Source organism: Anarhichas minor, unplaced genomic scaffold (assembly GCF_050575085.1).
Source record: "Anarhichas minor isolate MPS153535 unplaced genomic scaffold, ASM5057508v1 ptg000003l, whole genome shotgun sequence".
Lineage (NCBI taxonomy): Eukaryota > Metazoa > Chordata > Actinopteri > Perciformes > Anarhichadidae > Anarhichas > Anarhichas minor.
In genome coordinates this window covers 8,835,249-8,853,850 of record NW_027466449.1, presented here as the reverse complement: position 1 = coordinate 8,853,850, position 18,602 = coordinate 8,835,249, and the positions used below count along the sequence as shown (strand labels likewise).

General features: G+C 40.3%; 3 protein-coding genes across 7 annotated transcripts; 1 reads left to right on the top strand and 2 right to left on the bottom strand.

Annotated features, from left to right (window-relative positions):
• Positions 1-9,278: 9,278 nt before the first annotated feature.
• On the bottom strand, positions 9,279-10,706 carry pnpla1 (patatin-like phospholipase domain containing 1). Its single transcript, XM_076102402.1, has 5 exons — positions 10,499-10,706; positions 10,185-10,417; positions 10,000-10,065; positions 9,702-9,914; positions 9,279-9,368 (listed from the first exon to the last, which is right to left on the bottom strand). Exons 1-5 carry the CDS (start codon positions 10,704-10,706, stop codon positions 9,279-9,281), a joined length of 810 nt encoding a protein of 269 aa, XP_075958517.1.
• Positions 10,707-11,653: 947 nt separating this feature from the next.
• etv7 (ETS variant transcription factor 7) lies at positions 11,654-16,012 on the bottom strand. Of its 5 annotated transcripts, none has more exons than XM_076096551.1 (8): positions 15,776-16,012; positions 15,386-15,524; positions 15,098-15,262; positions 14,837-15,013; positions 13,236-13,379; positions 12,753-12,895; positions 12,519-12,619; positions 11,654-12,420 (listed from the first exon to the last, which is right to left on the bottom strand). In XM_076096551.1, the coding sequence occupies exons 1-8, from the start codon at positions 15,806-15,808 to the stop codon at positions 12,249-12,251; spliced, it is 1,074 nt and encodes a 357-aa protein (XP_075952666.1). In that variant the 5' UTR covers positions 15,809-16,012; the 3' UTR covers positions 11,654-12,248. The 5 variants fall into 5 exon arrangements, with proteins under 5 accessions (XP_075952666.1, XP_075952677.1, XP_075952703.1 ...); XM_076096562.1 differs by having other exon boundaries at positions 15,623-16,011; XM_076096588.1 differs by having other exon boundaries at positions 15,386-15,468; positions 15,776-16,011.
• A 178-nt stretch (positions 16,013-16,190) lies between these two features.
• Positions 16,191-18,516, top strand: LOC142955171 (putative methyltransferase YdaC). The gene is made up of 4 exons (XM_076096603.1): positions 16,191-16,418; positions 17,238-17,494; positions 17,808-17,988; positions 18,155-18,516. The coding sequence occupies exons 2-4, from the start codon at positions 17,240-17,242 to the stop codon at positions 18,355-18,357; spliced, it is 639 nt and encodes a 212-aa protein (XP_075952718.1). The 5' UTR covers positions 16,191-16,418; positions 17,238-17,239; the 3' UTR covers positions 18,358-18,516.
• The last annotated feature ends 86 nt before the right edge of the window (positions 18,517-18,602 follow it).

The following is an 18,602-nucleotide window of genomic DNA, read 5'->3' as shown; positions in this document are numbered from 1 at the left end:
ACAATATCTATCAGTCACCAACAGGATCCTAAAAGAAGCACTTGCTTCCTTCAAGGGTGATGCAGAGTAAAAAGCAACAGACTCCTTATGTTGTAAAACACTGTCGGATTTTTTATTACCAAATTACAATGAAAATTGTGTTGTGCATATTCATAGTAGGTAGCTAGTGGGTAAAGTGAAAGATATGTTTGAGCACAGTATTCAGGTAATAGAGCACAATTAGACAGCAGTGGTGTTTTTTCTGTCGCTAATATGCAAAGACGTTGCTGCAGCATAATCAACCCAATATTGACTAAGCTCTGCTGATGAGTAATGGTGCAGTGAAGAAATGCTTCTGAATGAAGGGCAAATCTACTGTACGTCACACAACCGATAGAAGACAATTCATAATAACACATGATGCCAGGGACGTCATTTCGATAGAAACATTTCAGGAAGCAGTTTTTATATGAATTTGTATGAAACCTTTCATATTTTTAGAGCCAAGAGATCCGGTGTAGAAGCACCTTTTACAGTGCAGATCCGGATATGTATACGACATGGCATAAACCTATGTGTGACCACATTCCTGAAATATCAAGGTATGCTTTCCATGTTCACGCAGAATATTAGATTTAAGCAGTGCATTACATTTACAGGGCGTCTGGTGATATACTAAACAAGTTTCGATTTGCAAGAAATGTCTAATTAGCAATGCAGATTAAGATGTACTCACAGGCCACTTTAGAGCTGAATCTTATTCTGTGTCACATTGCAACTGTTGTGTTATTATGCAGGGTTGTGAGCAATAATACAAACACAGTGTTTCCAACATGCAGACTCTCAGAGTGCTGCTGAAGAGAGCAGACACGTTTTATGGCAACTCTCAATCCCCAAAATTGTATTTTCAATCGCTGTGGTCAAACCAGTTGCATTACCTCCAGGAAAACCTGAACTAAACAGGAACCCTAAATCATGAATAGATGTATGACCCAGATTATTACTACATGGCCGAAAGAAATTAGGTCCATCCAAGGACAAATAATGAAAACAGCTGGCGCTGAAAAGAGAGAAAGGAGGGATGAATGACACTTGGGAGAAGACGAGAGCAGAGTTCACACGCTACCTGGTCTCTGGTAAGGGACTGTCGGGCCACATAGATAAGTTACAAGCAAGTGCGGAAAGAGGTTACACACACATACATCTGTATGTTCACACACACACACACACACACACACACACACACACACACACACACAAAAAGACCTTCCCCTGAGAGAATAAAGTTGGCAGTTGTGTTATGTAACTTTAAAAAAAAGCTTTTTCCTCGAAGGAACTTATATGAACATTTTAACTTGTTGCTTTGTATTGCAATAATTGCTCTTTACCGGCTTTTCTGTCGAAATGTCTGCTCTGAAAAAAAAATCTATTAAGAAGAAACGAGAATGCTGTGATGCTATATTCAAAGTCAAATAGACTAGTTCAGAAGCAGTTACCTTGCTCATAAGTTCTCTCAGTATATATGAAGAGCCCTTTGTCCTTTTCCAAGATCTCCAGATTTCTAAATTTGCAATAACTAGAAATTGACTAGATATACTGTTAAACCTCATCATTTCCATGGATTCAAACTCAAATTTGAAATTCCCGGAATCAAACTGTGTGATCAAAGAGCTGAAACTGCACGGATCCCTATCAAGTGCTTAAAGATGCATGAGAGTGCTCCGTCATTAACGAGATGCTTTGATGGAAAGTTCCACGCCGGAGTGAGAGATACGAGGAGCGAGTGAGAAGACAGACAAAGGAAGCATAAGATGGAGAGAGTTTGTGTGACACGGAGGAAAGAACTGACACTCAGTTGATTTCAGTTTAACGTAAGGCCTCCCTCCTCTTAGCGTCATGCTGCGTGTTCGTCTTCATCTATAATTACCTGCGTCTGGTGATAGTAGCCCAATGTCATAGCGTGCACTCAGGCAGTACAAGTGAAAAAAAACCTCAAACTTGGATTTGTTATTTTAAAAATGTTTTGTTTCGGCGTTTTCTACAAAAAACTAAATTTTCCCACGTTTCATATTTAGACCAAATGTGATGTTCCTAATCAGTGTAAAAAGCAAAAAGGAACACGGACAAACATTTTATAACTTGAACATTCAAATTTAAATTTGTCAGCGTGGTAAAGACAATAACTTGGCTTATAATACATAATTGTTGTAATTGTGATTATTTCTTTTTTTATTACTTTTGTCACCATGACCTGGACGAGCAAGTGATAGAGTGAAAGATGAGAAATCTAAAGCCAACAAATCAGGTTACACTGGGAATAAATTCATTTAATTGCATAAGTAAGTAATTATGTCAGGAACTCTGGGAAAAGATAACATTACTCTTAGTGAATGGACCCTGGGAAAAACATGTTTTTATCATCTTGTAAGTCCAGCTCAGAACAGAACTGTGTTTCATTGCAACCAGTCATGGGATACATTAAAGTTGTAACCTCTGACTCAACGATAACGCACAGTAGATGACTAATCCTTTCTATCATAGTCAGAATTTATAAAACCAGTTTTACAATGCTACACTTGTTTTTTTAATTCTTGTTTTTTCACTGACCTTTTTACTGGAAAGACTCACAGGGTTGAAAATATACAACTTTCCAATAGCCAATGGCATTTAGATAGAATTGATTACATGTTCATGAACAAATACAATCTGACTAAAAAATGTGACTATAAAGATTAAACAGATCTGCAAATAGACATTTAATACTGAGCCTATGGGCATTACACTGTGGCACATTACTCATGAGGATACTCCTTTTAAATCAAAAGTCTTTTCAACCAAATTGAACCCAGTTTCTGGTGATCTTTGCTCAAAAGAGAAAAACGGTGATGTATATGCAAGTAAATGTGGCAGTTGTTACGAGAACCATCTGGATTTTCAACAATGTGCAGCTAGAAGTGTGCTGATTGCTGGAATGGGTTTGGATGTGTGTTGCTCACTCTTTGACCTGCTCGGATGTGGCTGTGGACCACCTTGTCTTTCTGGACGCCAACAGTTGAGCTAAGTCTGCTTTCCTGCAAAAGGCTTATCCTATCTTCTCATCCCCCTGCTCATTGCCTTGGAGTTCTTTGATTATTTTGGATTATTATGTGGTTTGAATACTAAACCAGTTAATTAGTGATGAAACTAAATGAATGGTTTGTTTTCTTTTTGTCTTGTGTACTTTTGTAGTGAAGGTAGCTGTCAGGGTTATTTCTTCAACGTCATATAATTATCAAAGTTTCAGGTGAATTATGAGATGTACTGTAAAGAGAGAAAAAGATATTTAGAGTAAACTGTCAGAATTAAGACAAATGGAGAGTTGCCAGTCTGTTTTACCAGGAGTATGTTCCTTAGTACATCATTATCAAGACAGTGTTTTTTCATCTAATCAACTGGACTTTGGAAGACGAAAGAGCAGGAGGAGGAAATGATTAGAAAAAAAACTGTCAATCTGTTGCTGTTTACTCAATTGAATCACAGGGTACCACTGAGGTCTAAGAGATCAGCGCAGGACACGCACGTACACACAAAGAACACACTCATTCATTAAAACATGCACAAGTTGTGCTCCCTCGTGAAACCTTGCAACATCTGTTTATAGGTCTGCCTGTTGATTGAGTGGAAAGAATTAATCTAAATGTATCCCTAACAGATCCGACAGATTGCCTTTCGTAGTTGGTCACATGCGAGTCTTAAAATAATTTTCTAGAACTTTTATATCTTTTCACAATTGTTCAGATGTTCATGATAACCAAAATGTGAACAGTCTACTGCCACGCTTACAGCTCTGTCAAGCTGTACTTTGAGATAAATGCCAACTTGCTAACATGCTTGTAATGACAAATGTTAACATGCCGATGTTTAGCAGGTATGTTTCCCATGTTCACCATCTTAGTTTGGCAGAAAGTAGCTAAACAGAAAGTAGCTCTAAACACAAAGTACATCTGAGGGTGATGGGAATGCCATCCCTTTTGCTGGTATTTCTATATGAAAGACTCTTTTTCTTTTAAATTACCGATGGACTGTGAGTGTTTATGTGGCAGGTGAGAATATGGGATTCTGAGAGTTAAAAGGCTTCCCTTCAGCAGTCGGACGATGGAGAAAACATACTCGCTGTGACCAAATACCACACACACTTTGTGTCTCTGTCACACACTCACACAGACACACGGCAAACCACATTATGCAAACATGCACAATCTGAGCTAATACCATAAGGGTTTATACATGATGAAAGTATATCTCTAATACCTTAAACCTCTCATGTGTAAACCAGTGAGCATACATACACAAACACAAACTTGTATATGTGCACACATACCAGAACAAGTGTATTACTATGCTTTTCTTTTTCATGTCTTTTCTCTCCTCACAATCTTACGGCATTTGTCATCTGATAGCACAGCATTTTTTAAGCAAAACACACAAAGCTTGATGGTCTATTGATTTTTGCGTGTGTTTTGAACAACAACAACAACAACAAAAAGAGCAAGACCAAGTGAAACGGAGACTTTGCATGTCAGGCGGTAAAGGTCACATCCCTTCTTCATCATCTCAAAGGTTATCCTCTTTTCTCTGCATCACTTCATCCGCATCGATCAGGAGCAGTGAAGCAATGTCACTCTATCAGCATGAAGTCCCTCCTCTGCTCTCCGTCAAACAGAGTAACCCACACTTTTTTTAATATCGGAATCAAAAACTACGACAACCAAATGTCAGTCTGCTCATGTGCCATCACCTGAATGCGCTCTGTTCACCCTGTTGCAAGGCGGATTAGTGAAATGTTCTATTAGAGGTATCATCACCAGAGAGAGACGGAGCAGAGCGTGCTCTAATTTTAGCAATGTCATTAATTTCCTCGAATCAAATTTGTATGGCTTTTGATAGTCCAGGAAGAGGGGAGAGAAGAGTCATGTTTTTTTAATTAACAGAATCTTTTTCTGCATGTCCTGAATGTATGACCCCTGCATGTTTCAGCTGCACAGACACCACACTGTCTCCTGTCTGTCTTTACAAAGCCAGCTGGTTTCCGGCTGACTGGCTAGATCAGTGGCTGGTGTACGACAGTGGCAGATGTGTGTGTAATCCCATCCATGACCCATCCACACTCATGATATAAGAGGATCTATCTGCAGGTAACAGGCCATCTGTATTAAAAGGACATGGAGCACAGATATCAAATATTCTTTTCCGGCTCTGTGACAACACATGTTGCCATTCAGGCAGGAGTTTTTAAAGTGGATTAGCAGATCATGGGCGAAGTGTATCTGGTGTAGCTTAGGTTAAGACATCATGAACTGCAATGTCTCTGGTTTATGTCTGACCGGGGACATATTCCTACATTTTTTTGTTATATCTGTATGTCAAAGGCATAAAAAAAAGACAGAAAAATACTTTTAAAAAGTGTGAATGTGGTGGAATTGTGGTCAAAAGACAAACTATTCTCTTTGCTAACAGCTGATAAAAACAGATCAAGAATGGATTTACAGTCGCTCATCTTTCAGCTAATGAAGCCCTCAACAAATAAAGGATTCAAAAGTGTCATTTCTAGTCTTGTAAATAATCATCGTAAAATAGTCACATGATTTATTCATCTAAAAAGTATTTTGCTTTAAATGGCAGCAGGTACAATGTACAAAGTTGAATCTAAATCACCAAACTAAAGTTCTGGTTTTTTATGTTGGTTTGATGTGTACTCTCCTGGCCCAGTTTAGCCAAGAGATCTGGTAGACTTTCTGATATCACAGCACTTGTTGAATTCCCGTCAAGCTGGTTGTGCTCCACCTTGTGCTCGACGCTCCATCTTGTCGGTGCTTTCTGAAATGGCATTTCAGATATCCAAACATTTATTGTCAACATCAAGAAGTAAGTTCAATCGTTGTTATTGGGAAATGATAAGAGATATGAAAGAGAGAAGGCCAATATAAATGGACTGTGTGCAAAAATTGAGGTGAGGAGGAGGCCAAGATCATATATTTCATATCCAGCCACTCCCCATTTTTGAATAGAAAACGACTAAATAGAAAGTTAATAATCACCATATGAGTCACCAAAGTGACCATTTTTCTGCTCCTACAACATCAAAAGTGTCATAACACTGAGTGACGCCTAACATTGCCTAGCTGACCTCACCGCAACTTCTAAAAAGGAAATGAGGACATTCCCGAGGCTGAATATCAAATCAATGAACAGTAGCAGTGCAGTAATGAAAGCTTTCTCTCAAGGGACAAGGAGAGAAAGACTGCAGTGTTCAAACAGCACATCACAGGACTGATGTCACCACTCATGAGGAATTGAAATTAGGAACATTCTCTAGACGAGTGCCCTGGAGCTTAACTCACAACTTGATTGAAACTGCAAGTGATGTTTGTGATGTTCCACTAAAACTAGACAGCTACTACATACAAATGAATGGTTCAACACTTTAATCAGCTGATGAACCATTCAGCAGTGAGTTTTTTTGTTGGTAACAGAAATCACTTGGTCATTAGTTGTGCTCCTGAAAGTTTTCTGTCTAATGCCGCTTGTGAATTTGATGTCTGTTTGATTAGCTTATGTACTGCAACTATTCTACCACATGTTCAGGACAATGTTGTAATATTACCACTAATATTAGGCGTTAGTGGAGGTTTGTACTCCACTGATACGAAATAATAGAAACATTTTAACAAGCTTAGATATGTTACATCCTGGCTCAAAGGCTGGAACAAAAATGGGAGACCAGACGAGAAGAAAAGTAATAAATACAAATGTATTTACAAAGTAACCAAAAAGAACAGAACGAACGTGGAAAGTCACTATTCAGTAATGCAAGCTTGTGTGGATGTCTGAAGCAAAGAAATCAAACAGCAGCTATGTCAGCCAAGAAAGAGAACTCTGTGGGAAGGTGGTGAGCATTTATCCCCTAAACTACACCTTCCCAGGTCTGGCTCATGAAGCTGATGACGACCAGATCCTGTACGATTATAAAAAAGAGCCAGCAAATGGGATTTATATGTGATGGCCCCTCCAAGCCATCACATATAAATTAAAGCCCCTTTAAATCAGAGACATGTAATTGTTGTCTTCAATGGCAACATGCACATTTAAAACAGCTTAACTTTACAAAATACATTTGACCAGCTACACAAAGAATACAGTGTTTACATTTCTGCTAGGTGAGCCAAAAATATGAAGTTAGCGGCTCTCGCTACATATACAATCATTTTAGTTTCTTTTTATGCTGTGATGGGGAACGACATCTTCTCAATGGGCAGAAGAAAGAAAGTTATATTGAGGAGTAGCGTCCCTCTATGGAGCCTGAAATTATGTTATATTCAGCCACTGCAACAGCAGGATGGTGAGCATCACCCTAAAACGAGAGGAATCCAGTCAAGTTTCATCAAATCAAGTCAGGTCACGAGATGTTATAAAGAAAACATCAGTATACAGTAGGCAACAACTGACCTCAAAAAGCTCTAGTAAAATAAGTAAGGTGTAATTCAGAAAGCATCAGACATAATATCCAGACTAATGATTCAACTAAGAAGCAGTGTTACCGGTCTTGTATGTTCTTCTTGAGGGTACAGACACATGTGTTGAAAAAGAAGAATGTAAAATGTCTTAGGCCTTGCCAAGCCCAGAACCCAAACTCAGACACCTGGCTGAACCACAACTCCAGTCTGGGGGAGAGAGAGCAAAGACTCACTGAAATACTGTACACCTAGTCAGATTAGCCATGACAGGGTTTTTTATTGAGAATGCCTTGTCTTGATAGAAACTCCTTTGATTAGTTATAAGCCCTTTCAAATTTGAGCTAAAACGCAGTGTAGATATTGACCTATAATTGTTAGGGTTAAATGGATCTCTGCCATTAAATATTGGGTAAATAACCATGACCTAAACAATGCAAAGCTAATAGACTTGCCAGGGTTAAGTATGATGTGGGTTGAATTGGTATGGATTAGTCTGTGTAAATGCATGGATTCATCTAGATCCGTCTTAAACCAACAGTTCAACATATTGGGAAATATGCTTATTTGCTTGTCTGCCGAGAATGGATGCAAGGATTGATACCACTATATCTGTAGGTTAAATATGAAAAATAAAAGACTGGGGACAGGGGGGAGTAGCCTGTCTATCTGAACATCAAAAAACTCAGCTAATCGGCACCATGTTTACCAGACAATTATGTGAGTGGTAACAATCTTCTCTTCCACCTCTTGCCTAAAAAGCAAAAACGCATAATTCCCAAAATGTTAAACTGAACCTTTATATCTGAGAAAAAAGAGGTTACAAGCACAAGAAGACATGAGTTTCTGAACACACAACCTGATTGTCCTCACTGTTAGTTGTATTTTTGTTATGTATGTTATGTAGGCTACTGTAGTGTTCAGTGTATTTATTACCTGTGCCTACTTTGGAGTAGTGCGTAAAATGGCAGCATGAGAAGTAAGAGCAGGTGGGACAAGGTTCTTGCTGGGAGTCCAAACATGCTCAGATAGGTCACCGCGTTGGGCAGCAGAACTGAAACACAGATGTTCACAAAGGCTTAGTGTAACAAACTGAATGTTTTTCTCATGCCATAATTCTGAAATGAAGTGCCCGCTATTTTTTATTTATTTCTTTAGTGGATTGCTAAATCTTTATTTACACACATATTCTGACAAAGTGCAGACCCTTTCTAATTTGAATTTGTTTATTTTTTTTTATCTGAACAACAAATCAGAGCAGGTTGTAGTGTGTGTGTGTGTGTGTGTGTGTGTGTGTGTGTTGGCCATACCATTCTTTACCATGTCAAAATGGAGAAGAGGTTCTTTAATTGGTAGATTTCCATCCTCCTCAGTAGGGCTGTCCCGCTGCATACGTCTATTGGTTATGAAAGATGTCAGTGCAGTGGCCTCCTTTTCCACCTTCATCTCCTCCTCCTTCTCCTCCATGGCAGTCTCCAGATTCATGCATATCTGGTTACAGTTAAGGGGCCCTTGGGGCTCTTTGTGTATCATCAAATATGAGACAACATCTGCAAACAAGGGAAAGACGTGGAGAGGAATAAAGAGCGTTGGTCAGATACAGTTTGCACGTAACAAAACTGTACAGTAGCCTATCTATTAAAGAGATGAGGTCTGCATGCATATGTCCCGAACATGGCCGCTCTGATGACATCACTTAGGTGAGGCAAAGTAAGTTACTATCAAAACGATGCAAACAAAACTTATAATGCAGTAGACAGGCTTATTATCCAAGTGGGCTTTCTAACAGCTACAGTATCTTCAGCCCAATTACGCAGGGCTTTGCCCTGTTGACTCACTGTTGCACTGAAGGAAATGAATAGCATCCTTGTATCCGTTGTGGTAGGCTTGTTCCAGAGTCTAAAGGGCACAAATAAAAGTGTTACAAAACTATCCTTCACAGTGTTATTGTAGGACACGTGCTCTTAATTCACAAGGATTTATGTGTAGTAAAAGGTCATCCCTCTTATGATTTTTCAGATACAGAATTCACTGGATCATTTAGGTTGATATATAGATATATTTATGCGTTAATATATAGTGTCATTATGTAGCACAAAAACTATGAGATCATCTCCTAAAGGAAAAACAAAATCTGATTTCCTGAATAGTGTTCAACGAGTCCAAATTGTTATAAAACACAAACACATTTCTCGGTGCTCATTTTGAAACATGTTGAGGAATGGGTCTAACCTCTAAAGCCATGGGGTAGAGAGCGTTAAGGATCCTGATGCTGTTAGCCTTGTTGCCCTTCAAGGTGCTGCCACTCACCACCATGTCAAACATGCACGGTGTGTCGGAGGGACAGATGTCTATCTCTCCAGAGAATGGAGACACCGTCAACGTCTGACTGTAGGGTACAGGGTACATTGGCTGCATTTTGCTGAAACCCCCGTCCATGTAATACTGTGAGATAAGATCACATACATTATGGTACAGATCAGAACCATGGGCTCGAAGTGAGTTAGTGAAAAGGCGATCAAAAACTCACTTCTCCTTTGAAGGATGGAGGCAGCATACCACAGTACACAGGCACAAAGCAGCTGCATAGTAACGCCTAAGGAAAACATAGGAATAGAAATGGAAATTATTCTGGAAAGTATTCTTAAAAACCTTTAAGGTTTCTTTAAGGTTTCTTAAAAATAATTAGGGTGTGAATCTGTCGTGTCAACTTGCCTGCACTACATCCTCTTTGGACTGGAACTCAGACGTCACAATATGCTTGCCATCACTCAGGCGTGTCATAGACACAGAAAGACGCCCACTGGCCAGTTGGTGTGCATCAGAGGGAAGATATTTGTATAAAATACGCTCTAACCAGTGGAAAACATTGATCGAGGGGTTAAACGGTCCAAGTGTAAAAGCCTTCATCTGTTTGGCAAAATACAGCATCTCATCCCGAATATTAACTGTAAAATAGAAGACGTTGAGTCAGAAACTGTGATTACATTCAACAGAAGTAGATATAGAAGAAAGATAAAGTCACTTACTCATGCTCATTCCACAGACCACCGCAGCTGCTACCAGAGACCCTGCAGATGCACCCAGGACGCAAGGTGCTGCGCTCAGTATCCACGGTGCATACGTTAGGAAGCACTGGGCAACCCCTAACTGGTAGGTGGCCAGGAAACCAGATCCAGAAAAGGAGATGGAAGGAGGAACTTCACGATAATGACAACTGGAAACTCCTGGCGCCATTTTCTAAAGGATGTTAATTATCAATTTAAAAGTTTAAAGTCGTAGCTGGTGTAACACATTAAATCTGTGGCAAAAAATCCTGTTTCTTGAAAGCAGACAGAGTTAAAACAGGCTCAGATGAGTTATCCAGTGGAAAGTGGGTGACGGTTTCACAATCAGTGTTTTTATAGCAATCTCAATTGGACATACTATATTAGTCAGGCCCATGTGATTCATAAAACATATAACGCTCTTATGACTTCTTCTCCATATTAAGTCCACAAAGCTAAGACGTTGGCTGGTTTCTATTGGATACTACTTAATTAACATATTTGACAAGGCCCCTTCTTTTGTTATTTTAGCACAGACAGAAAGGAAAACGTAGGATTTTACATGAATGTGTTTTCAATAGGACAACTGTTGGAGAACTCAAACCACTGTGACTGCCCTGTCTGCCTGTTACTCGGTTTGTGTGGCTGCTGTCCTTGCAGGTATTGGAGGTGGGCGTGGCAGAGGGTCATCAGCAGAGTGGAAACACAGGTAACACATGGGCCCTGTGTGCCAGTGCACTCTTTTGAAAACCCTCTTTAGTCTCAGTTGTTCCCTCTCTCCTTCCTGAGACACCCCTTTGGTTTTTGGTTGAGATTATGATTTGTTTCTACACTACACAACCATTCACTCACCTACACTGCTGAAATTACTGATTCCACACGCCACTGTTAGTTTAAGCATGCCTCTTATGTTGCCTTAAGTTAATAAATAATTAGTTAATTTGCTTGGCTGTGTATCTCACTCTTTTGTCATGGCCGTGCGGCCATGACAAAAGTGTTTTGGTGGTTTGTGACACCACCAAAACACTTCATCTCCAAATAAGCTTGTTTGACCATAACACTGGCAACAATTCTCACTCAGAAATGATGTCTCATAACACTGACTTAAAGAAACAGTAACAACAGGGCGCATCAAGATAATGATAAACAGTTATCTTTGATGTTTTATTGATTTTTTTTACATGATTTAGTACGTGCCCCAGGGCATACAAAATATGCAATACTAAATACATGTATTGTAAGCTGTAAAAACATTAGCAATTAACCTATCGGCTATACCACACTGTACAAAGTGTCATTTAACCCACAACACAATCAATTTTAATGCGAAAAATCACTCCACCCTGTTTCACCCTATTTACTGTAACAATATATAGTGATATAGTACATGAAAACAAGAGCATTTTTTGTATTGTGATTATGTTGAGCAAGCCTGAGAAATTTAAATTATGAAGTTCATTTGGCTGTTTTAATATTAATGCGATTTCTTTCACAATTTTCCTGGACTGTTAGTGTTCGTTCTGATCTCAGTGGTACATACACTGATTCACAGCAAAATGAAAAGCAATATCAAAGTGCAATTATTCCTTAAAAAATACACTCAACAATGCATTTTGTTAAACCTATACATGCATGGGTAATTTTCTGAACACATATCTCCATTCTATTCTGTAATCATTTGTGTTGTCGTATTCTTCATGTATTTAGGACATTTAATAGATACTTTTGTTTTCTATGGTGGATGCTGTGGCGAAGCATGATCAGGGGAAACCTCAAAATGGTCCTCACTGAACTCATGTGTAGGACTGCTGTGTGAAAAGTCCCCGTCCTGAGGTAGAGAGTGTTCCGAAGACTCGGCGGCATCAGCCTGTGGTTTCTTGGTATCCTTTGGGAGTTTCAAAAACCTGAGGGGAGGCAGAGAAGATGGCAATGACAATAAATGAATGTGTTGTTGTGGGGAAAAGCTAGGGGGAGAATGACACAAGGACAAAGAGACAGAGACCTGAAGAGGAGTTTTTGTCCTCGCTCCTTTTTGATGATGTTGAGCTTGTAGTAGTGTCGCAAAGCCCGGGACATTTTCTCATAGGTCATATTGTCTCGGTTCTGTAAAAAAAGATCATCAAAGGCCTGTGTTGCAACATTTACTCTGCTAACATGTCCTGTTTTTGCTGTTTTGCGTCTCCACCTCCGAGTTCATTTTCCCTGTAAGATGTACCACACAGGCCTTGGGGCTCACCTTGTGGTTTCCCCAGAGACGCGCCAGTCCGTTGGGGTCCACCACCCTGAACACCAGGTTGTCCTGGTCTTCCCATCGGATGTATTCTTTGTAACGGTCATCACACAGAAGCTGATACACATAGTCCCACAGCAGTCTACACTCTGGCCATGATTAAAACAGCAATTAGACACATGTTGCAAAAACTAGTATTACTATCATCAATCATTGGTATTTAAAGTTATATTAAGTAGCCATAATATAAAGGATTAACTTCAAATACAACTCCAAAGCCTTGTTCATATGTTCATGCGTGTATCCATAGTCACTCTTGTGTCGAGGAGTTTCTCTGCCACCTAGTGGTCAAACTTGCTTATTGGAGTTTTAAAAAAGGATTTTGCAACTTTTAACATAGCTGTGCACCTCTTCAAGAACAATATACATTATGTTTATGTATATTTTCCGGGTGAAAACTGCTGTACAACTGTAAATAAGTTAAGTTACCTGGGATACGGCCGTTGGCTTTGTGCAGTAGGCTCCTTGGCTTCTCTCGACTGGACAGGTTGAGCGGCTGCTGGATTACACTCTCTGTTTGGGGAAGACACTGAACTTGGTTGTGGGGCAATGGAGAGACAGCTGCTGACCCATCTAATAGAGAGAGAAGGAAAGATACAGAGAAACAAAGAGAGAGGGACTCGAAGTCAGACATCACAGCAAATAGTTACAACTGCAGGATGCTGTGTTTCTGATATTGTTGTTTGTGATTCCCACTAAAATGTGTGAGCGGATCAGAGTAAGAGCAAAAGGTCAAGGGACAATCTCGGAGAGGTGACATGAACTCCGACTGACTGGTCACAGTTACAACAGCTGCCGATACTGCAGTTGTCAAAGGGAGGGAAACTGTGAAAGAGGAACGTGAGGAACTGTGACAAAGAGCTAAACTGAAAGCAAAAGAGTTGTTACAAGAGTTTAAACATTTTACACTAATGGCTTTACCAAAGGCAATGTACAACACAAAGTTCACTACATACAGTATGTAGCACAAAGTCATTGTTTTGGACTTTTGGAGTTGTAAATTCATTGGTTTCCAAGTAACCACAGCACACCCATTGGCACACAACCTTCTTACAATGGAAAGCACCTTTTTTTAATGGTAGAGTCAAACTTGTGTGCATTTGTACTCTTCTACTGGGGGGTAATATGTCTGAACCAATAGTGTCAAGTAACAAAGTCAATATACTCAGGACCTGTACTCATGCACAGTTTTGAGGTGCTACTTTAGATTTCTATTTAGTACAAATTTGGTGCTTTTTGGTCCCCATCATTTATCTGATGTATGCAGCTTCAAACAAACGTTTTACATGCAAAACAAAGCACATTATATATGATGCACTGCAGTTTAATAAACGACCTTCTGTAACAGCGTACAGTGTGGTGAGACTTCTCAACATCATTAACATTATCAACATTAAAATGCTGCTGACAACAATTTAGCACCCTGAAATTGGCGTTCAGTTTGTGAATAAGAAGCTGAGCGATGTCCCTACAAGTACAGTGAAACATCGAGAGAGCATGAATTCCTGCATGCTGTGTTTGCACATGTTGATCAGGAAGTAGCGCCCACAATCTAACCAGGATAAACAAGTTTTATTTGCTACACCATCAACTCAAACAATCAGTCTGAGTATGATCCGCATACAATGTGTGTTCTTTGCACTGCCATGTACTCTGCATACAGTAGGCTGCATAACAATCTGACCTTGATGTCAATCGATTCTTGTCCACACCTTTCCTGTATATTATATGTTTAAAGGTGCTACATTTGTAATTCACAGCATTTATATAGTAGCAAACTACTTTTTGCAATATAAAGATATGGTGGAGTAATGTCTACCTGAGCAGAGCCTGCCGTTGCTCTGCTTCTGTGTAATGTAATGTAATCCAAGCTTCTCTTTGCTTTGTTAACGTAGCCGGGCCGGCCTCGCGTGCAAGTTATTGAGTGTCTCTGTTGTGCCCCATTGGCAAGCAGAAATATAGATTTTCTGCCATTTTTTCGCTCCGAGAACTGATTCTGGAGGCTGTATGTTTAAAAATGAAGTGCTGACCTTGGACTTCATTGACTGTGGGAGGCTGAGGCTCTTGGACACTCTGAGGTGGTATCTGGCAGCTGACTGGGTTCTGGATGGGTCCAGTTTCCAGGGAGGGAGACGAATTTGGGGGGTCAAGGACAACACTCCTCCTTTGCTGTTTTACACACTGTAGGATCTCATACAGAACATCGCCTGTAGTAAAGAAGGGGGTGCATGTGAAAACACAGCCTTAAAACCAGTCAGCATACTCTGCAGAACATGCACACTAATTTCTACCTGAGCTGGGGCAGCGGCGTCTGAAATCTTCCTTGGTGAGCAGGCACAGAGCTCGCCCATTCATCTCAAAGCGTCCTTTTTCAGGCCGGCGCAGTGAATACTCCCTCTGAGCCCAGTGGAGCCAGTGGCCAACATCCTCCTTGTCCCACAGAGATGGGTTTATACCTAGAAAACAAATGCACAACATTTTAAAACACACAGGAGACGCTTGTGCTTGTCTACTTTGCTGCATGGAGTGGTATATTGATGGGGTGGTATATCTTCCAGGTAAGAGAGAGTTTGACTCACGCAGTTGTCCAGGTAGATGCCACAGGTCTTCCTGTGTGGGAGGACTGATCAAGGGAAGCTGGTTAGGGGGGGAATGATGCACACTGAGAGGAATGTTAACTTGCCTTCCATGCATTATAGATGGAGGACTGTTTTCTTGCTGAAAAACATCCACACACATGTAAGTACAATTATACACCAATTGATTAGTGGCAGTACAGAAACAGCAATGAAGAGGGATTTGAAAACCTTTTTTACCTAAAGGTTAAATTTTCAGTAGCCTTAGCAGCCGGCCATAGAATAAAATTGAAAGCTCTCAAAAAATCGCCCAAAAAAATTGTAGTTAGGCTCCCTGCTTTTTTTAAGTCAACACACTGTTTAACGGTTTGCTCAACTGTGACCTTAACCTACCTTGATCAAACGTGACGGAGATATATTCTCCATGGAAATGCCCTTTGATCTGCTCGACTATACTGAACGAAAAGAATTGGATGATTTCCTTAAAAGCAGACATATAACTCGTCCAATAAATGAAATACACTCCATATCAAACCTCCCCAAACTCCATATTAAAGGAAGAAAGAAACTTAACAATAATACAACTCCACTATTTTCACATTCGACCCTTCCGGGAAATGAAAACGAAAGAAACATAATCCTTGCAGGGGGTGTGTGCAAAATAGGCTGATTGGAGGAAGCATTGGCGGAGGATATTTCCAGCAACATTTGACTGCACTTGATCAGATGTGACAACCAGCAGGATATTTATTGGGGCGTTACATACATCGTATATAAATTAAGTATGAAAAAAAAAATAGCTTTCGGGGTTTTAATCTCTCGATGAAAATGTTCTGTATTCGGAGTGATTATAAAACAAGTTGAGTGTGCATAAGTTAATGACGAACAGGACAGAGCAGCGCGTACGTGCGCCCATAAAGCAGAAATAGTTGTCGGAGCTCCTCCTCCTCTTACTGATTTCCAGTAAGAAGCCCAAAGACAACAACGACTGAGTTTATTATAGACAGGAGGAGCACACCGCCGAGCGACAAACTAGGTAAGCGGTAGAGGAAGTATTCAAAACCGTCAATAAATACAAGTATTATTAGCGATCTACGTTTAGATAAAGACCATGCATGCGGAACAATGATCTCACTATTAGCCTACATATGGAGGCACAGGAGAACCGAAACCAGGACTGCGCGAGGCAGACTGTCAGACCCTGCAGTAAAATTGACAGTTTCCTATAGGGAATGAGGTGATCTTGATCACTTCCGCTTTTGTCCACAGGGACCGCCAATAACAACACAAAATGGAAGTTCCTTGAAATAGTGTTAGTATAGCCTGTAGTAAAGCGGTTTTTTTCATTAGCTCTTTCTAGAGTAAGCCTGGGGAGAGGTAATGTGTTTAGTCATGTATGTGACGGAGTGTGCACCTCTGTGTCTGTCCACAGCCAGTCTTGCATTCTGTTGTTGCAAACTGCATAATTATTTGGGTGCCCAGTTATGGCTGCATGCTCAAGGACCTCTCCTGGTTGCTGTGACTCACACTTTCCCAAAACACCTTTGTTGCCTGTTTTATACTCCCATTGATGCCTGCTTACTCCTCACTCACCACTACCGGCCCCCTAATAGAACTACCAGTATTCAGCACGAACAGTGCAAGCAACGGCAGCAGTGATACTAATATGTGAATGCATTTTAACCCTTATGATCCCTACTCTAATAGAAAACCAATGCCTTTTAGATTTGTAAAACATGGGGTCACTGGCTATGCAAGTTACAATGATTTGCATTGTATTCTGTGGTTGTTAATCTCTGAAATAGTTTTGTAACCATCTGTATAAAGCTGTCTTTTTTTTGTCATATTTCTCCAGTGATGTGGGCTGAAATATTGGGGAAACAGTTGGGCCACCCGACACGTACAGTGGCAGGGTGGCTGGTCAGTAGGTACCTCAAAGCGTGCAACCACATTCTTGAAGAGAGTGCTGTGCAGCTGTGTGGGATTCAACCTGGGGACACAGTGCTGGAGCTGGGTCACGGCCCTGGTCTGGGTCTGCAGTCGGCAGCCAAACTGCTCACAGAGCCCACAGGCCGCCTTATAGGGGTGGATTACTCAGCATACATGCATCAGGTGAAGTATGAATACTGACAGAGTGGAATAAAGTATTTAAATTAGAGTTTATTTATCACATGCATGGCTTGACGATTGTTACAAACGTATATGTCTTAAAAGAACAAATCACAAGACGCATAAACAAGCTCTTCTATCATGCCTATAGCCACACACATACTGTACGCCTCTCTGTAAGGAACACGACAATTATAGACAAAAGCTGGGATAACTTTAACTAGGCCGCTAGTCTGGGACTGTATTGCCTATTTCTGGGGGCAGACATGACTCACTTTTGGAAGAGTAGAATATTTCTCTTTTTCTGTTCTTACAGACGGCAAGTGAGCGATTGAAGGAATTTGTGGCCAGCGGGAAAGTGACTTTACACCACTGTGATATAGCAGCAATGCCTCTGGCAGACAGCCTTGTGGATAGAGTCTTTCATTGTAACTGCTACTACTTCTGGCCTGATCTCAGGAAGGGAGCCACAGAGATACACCGTGTAATGAAACCAGGTAGGACACGATGTTGTCAGTAAGACCAACAAATTCAAAATATAACCTGTCTCAGAATTATTTCATACTCACTCATATTCACTTTGACTTTCTGAGCAATCGCTTTCTTGTATTAATGCTGCTCTGTGCGATAGTCATTATTTTGTTCTCTCCTGAACTCACCCAGGCGGTGTGATGGTGACCGTGTTGAGGCTGTCAAGTGTTGCTGCTATCGCAGCAAAGCGAGTGTTGCCAGCGGAGAACTGGCGCCCAGAGGCCTACATGACAGCTCTGAGAGACACTAACTTCACTGATGTCAGAATGGAAGACATACAGCACAAACACATTACTATTCAGGCTATCTATGCTACTGCCACAAAATCTGATTGAAATCAAACTGTAAGTTTGAGATTGTGTGCGGTCTACCCACTTTTGTGATTAGTAGGTTTTGTATGGTTACATTTATGAGTCAAGTTGTACTTTTTAAAGATAGGAATGTTGTAAAGTTTTGTAATAAATAAATACATGATAAAAACAAGAAGAGACAAATTAATTGTTTTTTTCTAAGGACATTTTGGATATCAGTCGCCATTAAACAAAAAAAGAAGAAAATCAGCAATTCAAATGGAAATGGG